We start from the raw sequence: 13,622 nt of genomic DNA, 5'->3' as shown, positions 1-13,622 counted from the left end.
GATTTATGAGGAAAGAAGCCATCCGAATGTGAAAGCCACAGGCAGTGGCATGAAATGGCTTGCTGAGGCACTGCTAGTGATGTAGGTTCCAGAAAATAAACCATCTTCCTCTTGCTTTGTCATTCTTTAGTAGCCTTGGAGCTTCTGCTGTGCTGGGAAGTGCTGCGTAAGCACTACAGTAAAGCTGCATCCTCTTCTGCTCATTTTTTTCCCCCCTTAATTTGTGACTTGGTGGGGGAACGAAAGAGTTATATGCTTTGAGGACAGGAGGTTGGGAGATAAATATTATATACATGCATATATATAATATATATTTATTTATATTATATTTTTAAATAATAATAATAAAAAAACAACCTTGATCTACTGTGCTAATGCTGTCAGTCATACTGGCCTTCAGCTTCAGCTGGCCTCACGATACTCTAGTTATGACTTCTGTAAGAGACCACAGTAGCATTTCCTTCCTCACGGGCAAGTGTAGCACACCTCTGTGAAGATGCATTTCTCTGTTTCTTCTGCTGAACTGCGTGCTGTGAGTTACTTACTTCTCTCGCGTTTCCTTCAGCAGTCCTTTAGAAAAGAATGTATTATGGAGCAAGCTGCTGCTTCTGATGCTGCTGTAGAATGATGAAGAACAGCATTGGAGTGATTCCTGAGACCCCAGCCATAAAAGCGTGTTACATGTTTGTAGTAACTCCTTTGAGTGGCCGACTTGACTTGAACTTTGCACCTTAAATTAGGCTTTTATGGTGGCAGCAATTTACACAGGTGCTACAGAGGCACCTGTGTTCTCCAAGGTGGCAGAAGTGTTAACGTAGGCTCTGCAGCCCCGAACTGGAACTATGTGGCAGACAGGCTGAGCCAGGCAGCTGCCCTGGTTAACTGTAAGGATGTACTCCTCCACTCCAGCATGTTGAGCTGCTGGAAATGATGTTGCAGGCTTTAACTGGTTTATTAGATGCTACAGGTCCACTGCTGCCTCTGAGGTTTGCCTTCTTCCTGTGATGTACCTATGTTTGTCTCGGGTGTGATCTCGCCTGTCCCATCTGACCCAGTCATTTTTGAGGGCAAGTCCTGAAACTCAGTTCCTGGACGTTTAGGGTTGTGTTGAGCAGCCCCTGCTTTCTCAAGGTCATACATTAAGAAGGCTACATTAAGAATAAGCTGATACATACCAATTTTTGATGAAGAACATTTTGTTCTCCTTCTTTTTTTTTTTTTTTTTGTATTCTAGAGTGCTGTAATAAAATGTAATACATGGAATATAGGTTTCTTTTTTTTTTTTCCTGAGAGATAGGCTGCCTCAGACAACCTTGTGTTTACTATGGAGCATTGAACAGGTAGGAACTTACTTGCGTTTCTGTAGCAGGTAGCCTGCAGTTTGAAAAGGACAGACAACACGCTCGAGGGGTTGAATGTTGTACAGGCCTGCTCAAGGTGTGAAATCGCGGAGAGATCAGGTGTTGAGCCTGGCAGTCTGGGTACGTTCTGCTTATGCAGGTGAGTTGTGCAATGGGTGAAATGCTGCTAGAATGAGTTACCATACCCCTGGTTGAAAAAGTGAGAATGAAGAAATGCTATTTCTGAAAAAAGACCTTCAAAACTGCTCTGTAGCCTATAAACAAAGTTAAGTATATGCTTCATTTACTAACAAGTGAGAGTGGAGGCTACTCTGTGTGATACATGGCTCTCTGTATCCTCAGGTTAACCCTTACAGCTTTGGTCTTTGAGACCATCTCTTTAGCTGCAAGAGGAAAGGGAAATAAACTGGGAAACTTCCCATCTGCAAAGAAGAGAAATAGACTAAGCACAAACCAAATGGTTGCTTCAGGGCTAGAGCAGTTTGATTCTGGCGTATTTAAAGGCCCATCTTATTAGAAAAGCACTGTGGAGAAAGTTTTCCTTTAAAGCAATCATATGAATTTCTCCTAAAAATCCCACCCTCAATCTGCTTCACATTATCTAGTATCTCTTGAGGGAATTGAGACTTTTCTTCTCTTATAGCATGGGCTGCCTGTTGGAGAGAGATGAGCATTGTTTCACCAGAGTTGTAGCCTTCTATCTTCACACAAGAGGGAAAAACATTGTTTTGCGTCTTTGATACGATCCAGCCAGAAAACAGCTCTAGGGAAAAAATTCACAGTCCTTGGCAGCAATGCTGTCTTTCTGTCTTTTTTTTTTTTTTTTTTTTCCTGTCAGTGCCACAATGTATGCTGCTCTAATAACTGGAGATTAAACTCGCATGGGGCGTCTCAAAAGTCCTTCTCAAGACTTGAGGTCATAACTTGCTGAAAGTTCAGAGGGACGAGTCTCATTTTCGTAATGAAAAAAAAGTTCCAGGGTTATTTTAGAATTAGGTCTAATAAGAAACTGGTACAAGAGGCTACTTTAGTGCAGTAATTTAGTGACAGTGCAGCAAATTTGTAGCGGCTACTGAAAACTTTCCACCTTCCTCCTAGAGCAAGCTGAACCCTGCAGATTTCAGATGTTGATTACAAAGGTGATGGTACAAAGCCTCTGTAGACTGCTTGTTTAAAATGCATGATTTGGCTGTACCTTCCAGTGGAAAATAATCAAGAAACTTCACGTATTGTTTATTTTGGTTAGGACTAGCCCATAGTAGTTGGCAAGTATCCTAATTGAGAAATGTCACAACTTATTCAAGGGCAGCTGCATCTTCTACTTACACATTTTGCAGAGGGATTGAATGTGCCTGTAAGTAGCCATACCGTGAGCTGGGTACCTCTTCTGTCAGGTAGATGTAGTTTCATTGAATATTGTCATGATTTATATATGTCACAGTATAGCATAGTTCTGCAAGGTCATTGATTAACCTACAGGGAAAATGTTGGAAAGTGAACTAAAGTTCAAGTCCAACATTTTTTCAGCAAAAGAGCAGGACGGTAGAAGAGGGAGAGTGTAACTACTTACAATTTCTTTATCTTGCCCATTATTCGGACTCTCTGTGTAGTAGTTTTTCTTCTTTTCCACCATGTGTCAGTTACCTCTTCTTCCACTTCCCTTAAAATGCTTGCATTGTTGGCATAAATGTTAGAATGTGGTTGCACTTGAAAACTTAGGGAAATGTAGCAAAAGAAGCAACACTATTGAAGTGTTACCTGGAAGTGCTTAAGAGCAAGAATAGCATGCAACACTTGCATCTGATGGCACCACACCATCCGCAGTGTCTAGAATTTTATGTTGGGTTAAACTAAACCGTGGAGTAGACCACTTAACTTCTGCTGCAGTTGTGGGTGGGGATAAATACGAATTCTTCTATGGAAGAATTTAAAATACATCTGTGGCTTGAGGCTTATGAGCACGATAAATTTAGCACACTACTGTAATCAGTCCATTTTGTGCCATGTCTCCATAGTCTCTCATTATTGGCTATAGCTCCCGCAGAATGAATATCTGTATTCTCATGTGGGTTTGTGGTGGTGGTGGGGAACCCTTATTATCTCGTTCTGATTCCGAGCTACTGTTGAAAAACAGCCAGCTCATACAAGTAACATGATTGTGAATTTCTCCTTAAGGCTGAAGCTGTGGTTTGCTGTAAGCTTTTTTAAAAATGCATCTGCCTTAATGAGAAGTGCGCATTCCTATGTCAGCACCTCCACTGCCATCATGAAGTAAGGCAGAGGGTGTGTGCACGCATGTTTTTCAACCTTAACTACAGCTTATTACGGTCTATTTGAGAACGTGTAATGTTTTTATTTACTTTTAAATTTTTAACAAAGTGAATGTGCTACAGGGGTGCTGAACAGGAAACCGCCCATATACTGGTATGTTATCTAGGTGCTTGTATTAATCAGAGATGAATTCAAGGGGAAACGTGAGCTTCAGTGATTCTGCAAATGAGATGGAAGGGGGAGTACCTAAAAGTGATGCTTATAGGACTTAGAAGGCTGATAGACATTATGGTCAGAACAGCAGTTGGTGATCTGTGTACCTACCTTTGTTAATGTGCGGGAAAGAGGAATGGGGTCAGACCCTGTTCTGAATAAGCTTGAATACCAAGGCTGTGCCTATTAGGTAATGGGACCAGAAAAACCTCATGTTGAGCCCTTTGTAAACCCATTAAATGGTTTTGGATGGGCATAGGTGAATATTTTCCAACGTAGAAATAGGAGATAGGAGCATCCTTTCTCCATGGGAGAGACAAGAATCCTAATGCAGCTCTTTAATCCCCTCATCCTTTCCCACTGTCTTGGTTATCTGCCTGCAAACCTTTTTATTATCCCCTTCCCTCCACTTTGAGTGCTGCAATCCTTGTTGTTTAAATAAGTTCCCGTGTTCACTGACATGCTTTGGTGGAATGGGGTATGACTGGGGGGCTCAGGAATAGAACAACAGGGTATGCTTGGCTTCCAGACTTTCTGCCCCTGAGGTTAATGGGATCCTCTTCATGCTTGGGTGCAAAGGGGTGGTGCTGGGAACAGCACTTCCTGACATCCTAGCAACTGGAAACTGCCAAAATCCACCTGGTTCTTCCTCCTGGTGCCTAGAGTGCTCCCAGAGGATCCCAAAACCACATGGGTGCAGGTATAAAAAGGCATGTGGAAGACAGAAATACCCTAAAGTTGGATGTCAGGCATAGTTTTGCTTTTGTCATCTGGCTGAATGGGACTTTCTTCACCCTGTGTGTGTGTGTGGTATGTGTGAAGAGCTTTCAGAATAAAATGTAACCCTGTTGTGATAATCTGTACCCCAGACAGGTGCAAACTTGCTTAAATCCTGCAGAATAACCTCGATTCTCCAGGGGATCTTAAATGTATGTTGTTTTTTGACAGCGTTATGTCCTCACTTTCCTAGTTCTAGCAGCCAGCTGGTGTCTCCAGTGCATGCATGTTACATCAGGATCTATCAGGATTTGTGGGGTGAAGTGCTAGAGAAATGCAGGAAATGACTAGCCAGGGTAAAGTTCCTGTGTGTTTTCTCTTTTTCCTAAGATTGTCTGCAAGGGGAAGGCCTTTTTAGTGGCTTGAGAAATAGACTTGAGAGACTGTAAAGTAATGAAATAATAAAAATGCATTTGTGTTTCTTGCCTTGTTCTGGGGAATTTGGGTCACTTAATAGTCCGGAATTGCCGCGCCTCTTAAGGTACATGTTAAAGTTGACTTATAAAAGGAATTACGTCTTAGTTTTACAAGTATTTAATGTATGTGTGTTATGGATTGCATAAATGCAGCAGGAAATATAAGGGGGAAAATCTGTGGTGTTCAGTGATTGTTTTGCTAGACTTCAAATTTTTTCTCATTACTTCATGAAATTCTTCTCTAATTCAATCTTTGTCTTTTGTCTTTGCTGCCTTGCAGGGTTGGTACAGTAGGCCTCACTAAACTTAGCTGCAACTAAGAATTTCTCCTACATCAACTGAGTTAAGGCTGATGCTCTTGTGGAATGTGGATTAAAAGTGCGTGCTAAGTTCCAAATTTCCATTTGAGAAGCGGAGAAAGTAAATGTACCACAACCACCAGCATCAGGACAGCAAACCAAGGGACAAAGAATTTGATCCGCAGTGTTGATATATGTTAACTGGTTCACGTGTTGCTTAAGAGACGTTTGCTGGGGGGCGAGAAGTGGACGTCAGCTGTGCGAAGTCATTTTGTTTACAAAAATGAGGGCTTCTTTGGAAACAGCAGACATTGCCATTGTGGCTCTGTACTTCGTGCTTGTAATGTGCATAGGTTTTTTTGCCATGTGGAAATACAATCGAAGCACCGTAAGTGGCTACTTCTTGGCAGGGCGTTCTATGACCTGGGTAGCTATCGGTGCATCTTTGTTTGTGAGCAATATTGGAAGTGAACATTTCATTGGGCTCGCAGGATCTGGAGCGGCGAGTGGATTTGCAGTAGGTGCATGGGAATTCAACGCCTTAATGCTTTTGCAGCTTTTAGGATGGGTCTTCGTCCCCGTCTACATCCGGTCAGGAGTGTACACCATGCCTGAATACTTGTCCAAGCGTTTTGGAGGGCATAGAATTCAAATCTATTTTGCAGCGTTGTCTCTCATTCTTTATATCTTCACCAAACTTTCAGTTGACTTGTATTCAGGGGCACTTTTTATCCAAGAATCGCTAGGTTGGAACCTCTATTTGTCAGTAATCCTCCTTATTGGAATGACTGCGCTGTTGACTGTGACTGGAGGTCTTGTGGCTGTCATCTACACAGACACCCTTCAAGCTCTGCTTATGATTATCGGTGCCCTCACACTTATGATCATAAGTATTCTGGAGGTTGGTGGGTTTGAAGAAGTTAAAAGAAGGTACATGTTAGCATCACCAAATATCACGTCTATCTTGTTAACCTACAACATTTCCACTACCGATTCCTGCAATGTGGACCCAAAGCCTGACGCTCTTAAAATGTTGCGTGAGCCAACAGACGAAGATATTCCCTGGCCTGGATTTCTGTTGGGACAGACCCCAGCTTCTGTCTGGTACTGGTGTGCTGACCAAGTCATAGTTCAGAGAGTTTTAGCTGCAAAAAACATTGCTCATGCCAAAGGATCCACCCTGATGGCAGGCTTCTTAAAGCTGCTGCCGATGTTTATTATAGTTGTCCCAGGGATGATTTCACGAATACTGTTTGCAGATGATATCGCCTGCATTAATCCAGAACACTGCTTTCAAGTCTGCGGGAGCAGAGCTGGATGCTCTAACATTGCCTACCCACGGTTGGTGATGAAACTTGTGCCAGTTGGTCTGCGGGGACTGATGATGGCTGTGATGATTGCTGCACTGATGAGTGACTTGGACTCTATATTCAACAGTGCCAGCACCATATTCACGCTTGACGTCTACAAACTCATTCGGAAGAGTGCGACGTCTAGAGAACTGATGATTGTAGGAAGAGTCTTTGTGGCGTTCATGGTAGTTATAAGCATTGCCTGGGTCCCGATAATTGTAGAAATGCAAGGCGGTCAGATGTACCTTTATATTCAAGAGGTAGCAGACTATCTGACCCCACCGGTGGCTGCTCTGTTTCTTATGGGTATATTTTGGAAGCGTTGCAATGAACAGGGGGCGTTCTATGGTGGAATGGCTGGGTTTGTCCTCGGAGCCATACGGTTGGTACTGGCGTTCATCTATCGCGCTCCAGAGTGTAACCAGCCGGATACTAGGCCAAGCTTTATCAAAAACATCCATTACATGTATGTCGCTACAGCCCTGTTCTGGATCACTGGGATTGTGACCTTTATAGTAAGCCTGCTTACGCCTCCGCCTACGAAGGAACAGGTTCGGACAACCACTTTCTGGGCCGTGAGAAACAGGAATGTGAAAGAGCATACTGCAAAGGGGGAGCTGTACAAAGTGCAAGAAAAGAACATCTTGAGGTGCAATGAAAACGCTAATCATATCATTCCAAACGGCAAATCTGAAGAAAACATTAAAAATATTAAGCCTGAGGATATCAATCTTCTGGTCACTTGCAGAGATGACAGCAACCCGGTGATTTCTGTAAGTCACTCTGAAGTCGAGACACCAGTTGATTGCTATTCGAACGGACAAGCAGCTTTGATGGGTGAGAAAAAGCGCGAGGAAGAAACTGATGATAGAGAGAGACATTTGAAATTCATAGATTGGTTCTGTGGCTTTAAAAGTAAAAACATGAACAAGAGAGCTGTTCGGGAGATTGAGGAAGAGACTGTTTGTTTACAAATGCTGGAAGAGACTCCAAAAGTTAAGCTATTACTAAATACTGGACTGGTCTGTGTCTGTTCGCTTGGAATATTCATGTTTGTCTATTTCTCTTTGTGAGTGAATAGTGAACTTTTAAGGGTATGGCTAAACATACAGAAGTTGATACAGGTCTCTGGAGATTTTTTTATTTTTTTTCCAAATAACATAACCGCAACCCAGGCATTGTTTACGCTATAATTGTAAAATCAACTCAACTTTAGCCTATTTAGAGACCATTTGAGACATGTTGTCCTATCTCTGCTGAAGGCAGAATGTGTTGTGTGGTGTCTTTCCCTTTTCCCCTTTGTCTTTTTTCTTCTCTTTTCTTTTCCCCATTTGCAGTATTAACCTTTTCTTTTTCCACAAATACGTGTATAAATATACCAAAGGCAGGCAGGTGGCTGTGTTTGAAGTCAGGCAGCTCTAGAGTTCAGTCAACATGAAGGTGAAGATAACAAGAAGTAATCGTTTACCTACGTGTAAAATCTGAAACGATTAAAGCTGTGTTGAAAGATTTTCAATGTAAGGCTGTGATACACATTATTGTATAGTTGTTCTTTGTAACGTAACTGTGTTACCTTGGCCAACTTAATACATACGAATTTCGCTCACTGCTTCTAGGTGTTTCAGTTTCTCAGTTTTCTTATGGCAACAACAGGATGATATTTTTTCTCATCTTGTAGTATTTAAAATGTGATACCTGTCAATAGCTTTCTGTCATCTTTCCCTGCAAGGAAATGTCTTTTCTTTTTAATTCACTGTTAATTTCATTACTGAAAAATTGGTATATCTGAAAACAAAAACACCCTGGAGATTACAAACCCTCAATGGGGGGAGGAGGGAAGGAATTCTCTTTATTGTACACTTGTAGTATGCTGAAAGATTATATACTCAACCTTGTCTGTCCCAAACCTTTAGCCTTGTGTTGTCATTGACATAATTAGGGTTAGCCTCTTTGTAGAGAGAAGCCTCCACGTAGGTTCTACCACATGGGAGAAAGAGAAACGGGAAGCTTGCATGTCTTCAGTTTGGTAAACACACCAAAAAATAACCATCTTCCTCTGTGACGTATGTCTAAAAGGGAATGTGCCGCAGCCCTACCACTGCTGGATCTGTAAGGGGACAAAAAGAAGTGGGAAGGGAGGAGGGGGCTGGGGCAAGGGGGGGGTGGAAGTGGTCCTTAGTTTCTAGAGTCCTTTTACCTAATGCCTTACCCTACTTCTCCTTTTGCTCCCAGACCTTTTTTAAGGAATGAGTCCTGAGGCATTCTTTGTCAGGAGATGAGGAGTGACTGCAGTAGTCATCTGTGCTGGCATTTGAGGATTCCTCAAAAAAAAACCAACCAACCAAACAAACAAACAAAACAACCCCAAAACCTGAACCTTTTCCTGGGCAGTCACAGGTGGTTAGTAGGTGTTGAGGCAGTCAGGGTCTCTCCTCCCAGAGGACGATGATGAAGCCCTCCAGTTCTGTGGGGTACATGTGCTGGCGGGTCCATGGGCTCCAGCAGACCAAAAGGCAGCAGAGGGGGGGTTTTGGCCACTGCCCCCTCAGTAAAACAGGAGGACCTGTCCCCAGCCTGGATGCTTTTGCCCTTACTGGAAACCAGCAGTGCTCGGCTTGGTGGCCATCGCTTAGCCAGGCCACGGCCTGGTTACGTGCACGGTCACAGGCTGGACGAAGTCAGGGCTGGGTGTCGGGCACTGAGGCCTGCTGACAGAGTGGCCATACACCTTTGAGCTCCCTTACCCCACAGAACTGCCTCCGAAATTAATTTCTGCAGCTGTCTTTGCTCCTGAGCTTGTCTGGGGAATTGTATGGGAGAGCAGTAACTGGCCAGGCCAAAGACAGCCCAAGGGACCATGCTGACTGTGTAACAGTGTAGATTCAAGGGTCCAGAAACGTCTCCTTGGCACAGTCTAATTTCTTAATGTAAACTCAAGAAGTTCTGTAGAGATGAAATTTGAGTTAATCTTGCCATTGACTGCTAGAGAAAGTTTGCTTTCCATTAGAGTGGTCCCAGAAGCTGCAGGCTGTCTAAAGAGCTCATAGTAGTATGACATATATAATGCATATTTTCAGATAAACTGATCGATGTCTAGTTGTGTGGGGGATTTTTTTGTTTTGTTTTGAAATCAGTTGAATCCTATTAGTTCTGAGCCTTTAATTGGAGGATGTGATGTCTAACTTTTGTCCACTTTTAGTTGTTGCCACTGGAAAGTAGAATAACTGGAAATACAGTAATAAGTGTCAGAGCTGTCTTGGAATATATGGAGGAGAGTTACCGTACCTGAGTCTTAACGTTAATACCAGTGCGACAAGACACGTTTTCTTAGTTTGTGTGGCTGCCTTCATTCAGGAAAAAAAAATAAAATCTTTTTTAATAGGACTAGGTGAAGCCCTAGTATGTGAGGTATGTTAATGGAATCTTAATTCATAAGCGGTGGGAACTGGGAAGGATGATATTATATGTAAAGTAAGATACAAAACATAATTAATTGCTTCTGTTCAGGATAAAGTAGCCTAGGATGAAACTTTATTGATCACAGTGGAGTGAAAGATAAATTTGGAGGGTAAGGATAAGCCTCAGATCAGCAATATCTCCTTGAAAAGCCTAGGATCTAGAATGTCAGGTTTTACACAAGGAAAGAGACTCAGGTGCCAGGCACTGTCCCGTAACAACTCGGTGTATTTTTCCATCAGTGGCTGGTACTTGGGTTTTTCAGACCAGTCCTCTTGGCTCTAGTACTAACAAATACATTGCCACCTAACCTGTGAAGCCAGGTTAGCTCAGGGACCCTGTTGCTTCATCCTTGCTTATTTTTCCAGGGTGCCTTACGTGGTTATGAAGCTGAAGGCATGGCTTTTATTGCCACCTGAATAGTGGTTTGCTTCTCATGTCTTTTCCCTGGTTGTTTTTCCTCATTTCTTCCCCCAGGCCATTTGCTCTTTAAACAGAGCTCTGTTTAAATAGTTAATGCATAAGATGCATGTATCCTGGGCAGTATAACTACAATCAGATTCATGATGAAATTGATTCTCTGACCATCATATGGAGTCACAATCCTCCCCAAATGTGCAGTGCAACATTTGACTGTTGAATCTGAGACACTCTGCATTCCAGTTAATATATTCCATCTTTTGCTAAACTAACAAGTTGCTGAATTAATCACAGTGATAATTGGCAGGCAGTCAGAATCTTTAAGAAGTATTACTTTGCATCCCCCCACCTTTCAGACTGTTATTGTGAAGAAGCTTTTAAGCAAATTGTTTCTCCAGTGTTTTTTTCTCTTAGTTGAAAACGTTTCTATGCTACTCTCTGCCTAACGTCGGCCTCTTCAATTGTGTTCTGCTTGTATGTCTTAGAGGTCATAAAACTTGCTAATATTATTTGCTGCATGTAACCACCTAATGAAAACCCTTTATTCAAAAAAATAAATAAAAAATAATAAAAAAAAATAAGGCTTCAAGCAAACTGTTGGTGAGCAAGTACCTCACCTTGAGTTACGGACTACAGCGTAAGAAGCTGCTTGAGGGTTTTTTATAGCGTAAACATGCCTTTGCTAATTTTCTGGTCATGACCTACCTAGAACCCCGGTTAATATGTTTTGGTTCAAGCACCAACTTTCCAGTCTGGTAAAACCACAGAGTGTCTCCCACAATGGACAATCGGTTCCATAAATTTTAATGACTGGCCTCCTCCGAGGTGGGACTGGCTAGCTGTGCAGGGGTAGAGCCAGGAGGACACTTGGCTTCTGTCTCTGCAGCGAGGGGTTTATTTATTGCCTTGAACTTAGAATGACAGTCTTGAAAAAGTTGTTTTGGAATGACACCTTTTTTATTGTTATTCCCCTTAACTTATTTTTCTGTTAAGATATTTTAATCTTCTCCCAGAAAATTGTTAAAGCCTTTTATTTAAATTAAAAAAAAAAAGTCAAAAAAAAAAAAAAGAAGGCTTCTTGAGCACTTAATAGTATGTTCTGGGAGACTATTCTTATTTAATTTTTTTTAAATGAATGATTTGAAGCTATTCTCTGCCAAAGGTTTTTTTTTTAACTGTTTTGTTTTTGTTTTTCCTGTTAGCTTTTGCTAATACCTGAAAGGAAATGGTGAGAGTTTTGTAAGAAATTAAAATGGCCTTCAGTATACCCTTTTGTATTTTTTTACTTCTCCAAATCTGTGTTTCCCTTTTCACCCTTATCCCAGAAGGGCCAGCATGAGACTTCTGATGCAAGTCATGAAAGTACTGTAACTGAGTAGTGGAAAGGATTTCCCACAAGGTTACAGTGAAGTGGGCAGAGCCGTCAAAGGATCTCTGCATGAACACTTAAAGCAGAAGATGCTTACAACTTTAAAACATACAGCTTTATTTTTTTTATATATATATTTTTTTAAATCCTGAGATAAAGGAGGTGTTGGGAGATGCTCCCTTTCAGAGAACAGGATACGTGGAAGAAGTTGGAGTTGATAAGCTCCAACTCTTTTGAGGAAATCTTTGGATTTAGCATGTATAGCAAAGCAAAAATACTCATCTGTTAATTTGGTATTCTGTATGTTCTGTGCCCTTAAATGTAATTGTTTTTGAAAATAAAACTAACCTTGTTACGTGATGTTAAAAAGCAAACTTGTGTGCAATGTTTTAAATTTTTTTTAAGAAAATGTTTGTATATAATTAAATGGTTTAATGTGCTTTAATTGGCCTAAGGTAAAGAGTAGTCCTAGAATGTAAACATATATAATTAGATTTCTGATTTCACTGTGAGATCTCTGAACTCTCTTGTTTTGCAAAGTGGTTTGTTTTGTTTACAAAACACTTTCTATGATTTCTTTTATGGTGTTGGTTCAAAGGCATTTGCTTCACTTCTGTTCTAATATTGAATTCATGGTATAGTGACATCTGGTGACACTTAGCATTATCAGTTTCACTGTGTAAAGTCAGACACTTTGAGCAAAAATGGTAATGATATGACAATTCTCTGTGTCTATGAATACACGTTTTTAAATGAGGTGGTTATAAAAATAGTTGCTGTGCAAAATGTTAGTAGTCTTCTTCAAGAAGAAAGCAAATTTTCTAATATCACTAGAGCAGTCTCTTCATTCATCTTATTTTTGAAGCACAGTGTCAAAGTGATGCTGCTTTACCTTGTATCTCTGATATGTTTTTTTTAAATATCTGTGAAGTATTTTTTGTTGCTGTTGTATTTTTCTGCAGATTTTATATAAAATACCAGTTAATGAACTGCCTTTTTTTTAAACTATTCTACTAAGATACATTTCAGACCAAAACCAAATGATATCATATAGCATTTGAAACCTGCCTTTTTTCCTTGTCCCTTGTTTTTTTTCTTTTTTTTTTTTCCTTTTTTTTTTTTTTTTTAGGTTCTGTTTTGTTTTGAAATAAGCCAAATGGGCATGTAGATAAGATCGCTATAATGGATCCAGGTCTCTCTTTTGGTAAAGTGTTATTTAAAGGTCTATTAAGATCTTATAAGACAATATACTGAAAAAATTATTGTAGTAGGAATATAGTTTTAGAAGTGTTAATGAGATTAATACAGCTTAATTATACTTGTAAGTTGCTACTGTCCATAATGACAAGCTTTTTGTCATAGAAACGATGTATGATAAATTAATTTTGGTCTAGTGTATAGAATTATCATATTGCTATAAATCTTTGAAGTAAATCTGATGCAAATTTTCATAGTTAGCATTGCTGGCCCTGTGTATACTGTTCTTTGTATACTGTATGCATATTATTTTGCCTACTGCATTAGTCTTCAAACTAAAACTCTTGTTAGAGAGTATTTGGATACTTCAGACTGTGTTTCTTGCAGTTTACATTCCTTTACCATGGCATTTTGTCCTGTCTAAAAGTATTGTATGGAAATGTTTAAAACTTCTGTACAAAGTTTCAATAAAAATAGAGGAAAAACCAGAA

At 40.6% G+C, this 13,622-nt stretch overlaps 2 protein-coding genes across 7 annotated transcripts in view; both read left to right on the top strand.

Annotated features, from left to right (window-relative positions):
• The window catches only part of MRPS6 (mitochondrial ribosomal protein S6), a 46,687-nt gene that overhangs the window by 8,162 nt on the left and 24,903 nt on the right, over positions 1–13,622 (top strand). The gene's annotated exons all lie outside the window — the stretch shown is intronic.
• Positions 1–13,622, top strand: part of SLC5A3 (solute carrier family 5 member 3) — a 21,701-nt gene extending 8,079 nt beyond the window's left edge. Inside the window, exons 2-4 of one of the 5 annotated variants that reach the window (XM_084526549.1) lie at positions 1,370–1,500; positions 4,816–4,918; positions 5,319–13,622. In XM_084526549.1, coding sequence (XP_084382675.1) covers positions 5,621–7,762 — 2,142 coding nt within the window. In that variant the 5' untranslated portion in view covers positions 1,370–1,500; positions 4,816–4,918; positions 5,319–5,620 and the 3' untranslated portion in view covers positions 7,763–13,622. Of the gene's footprint in view, positions 1–1,366; positions 1,501–4,815; positions 4,919–5,318 lie in introns of those variants that run through there. The other 4 variants (XM_084526546.1, XM_084526548.1, XM_084526550.1 and 1 more) reach the window with 4 other exon arrangements.

The sequence above is a fragment of the Aythya ferina genome (assembly GCF_964211825.1).
Source record: "Aythya ferina genome assembly, chromosome: 1".
NCBI lineage: Eukaryota > Metazoa > Chordata > Aves > Anseriformes > Anatidae > Aythya > Aythya ferina.
This window is presented reverse-complemented; position numbering and strand designations above follow the sequence as displayed.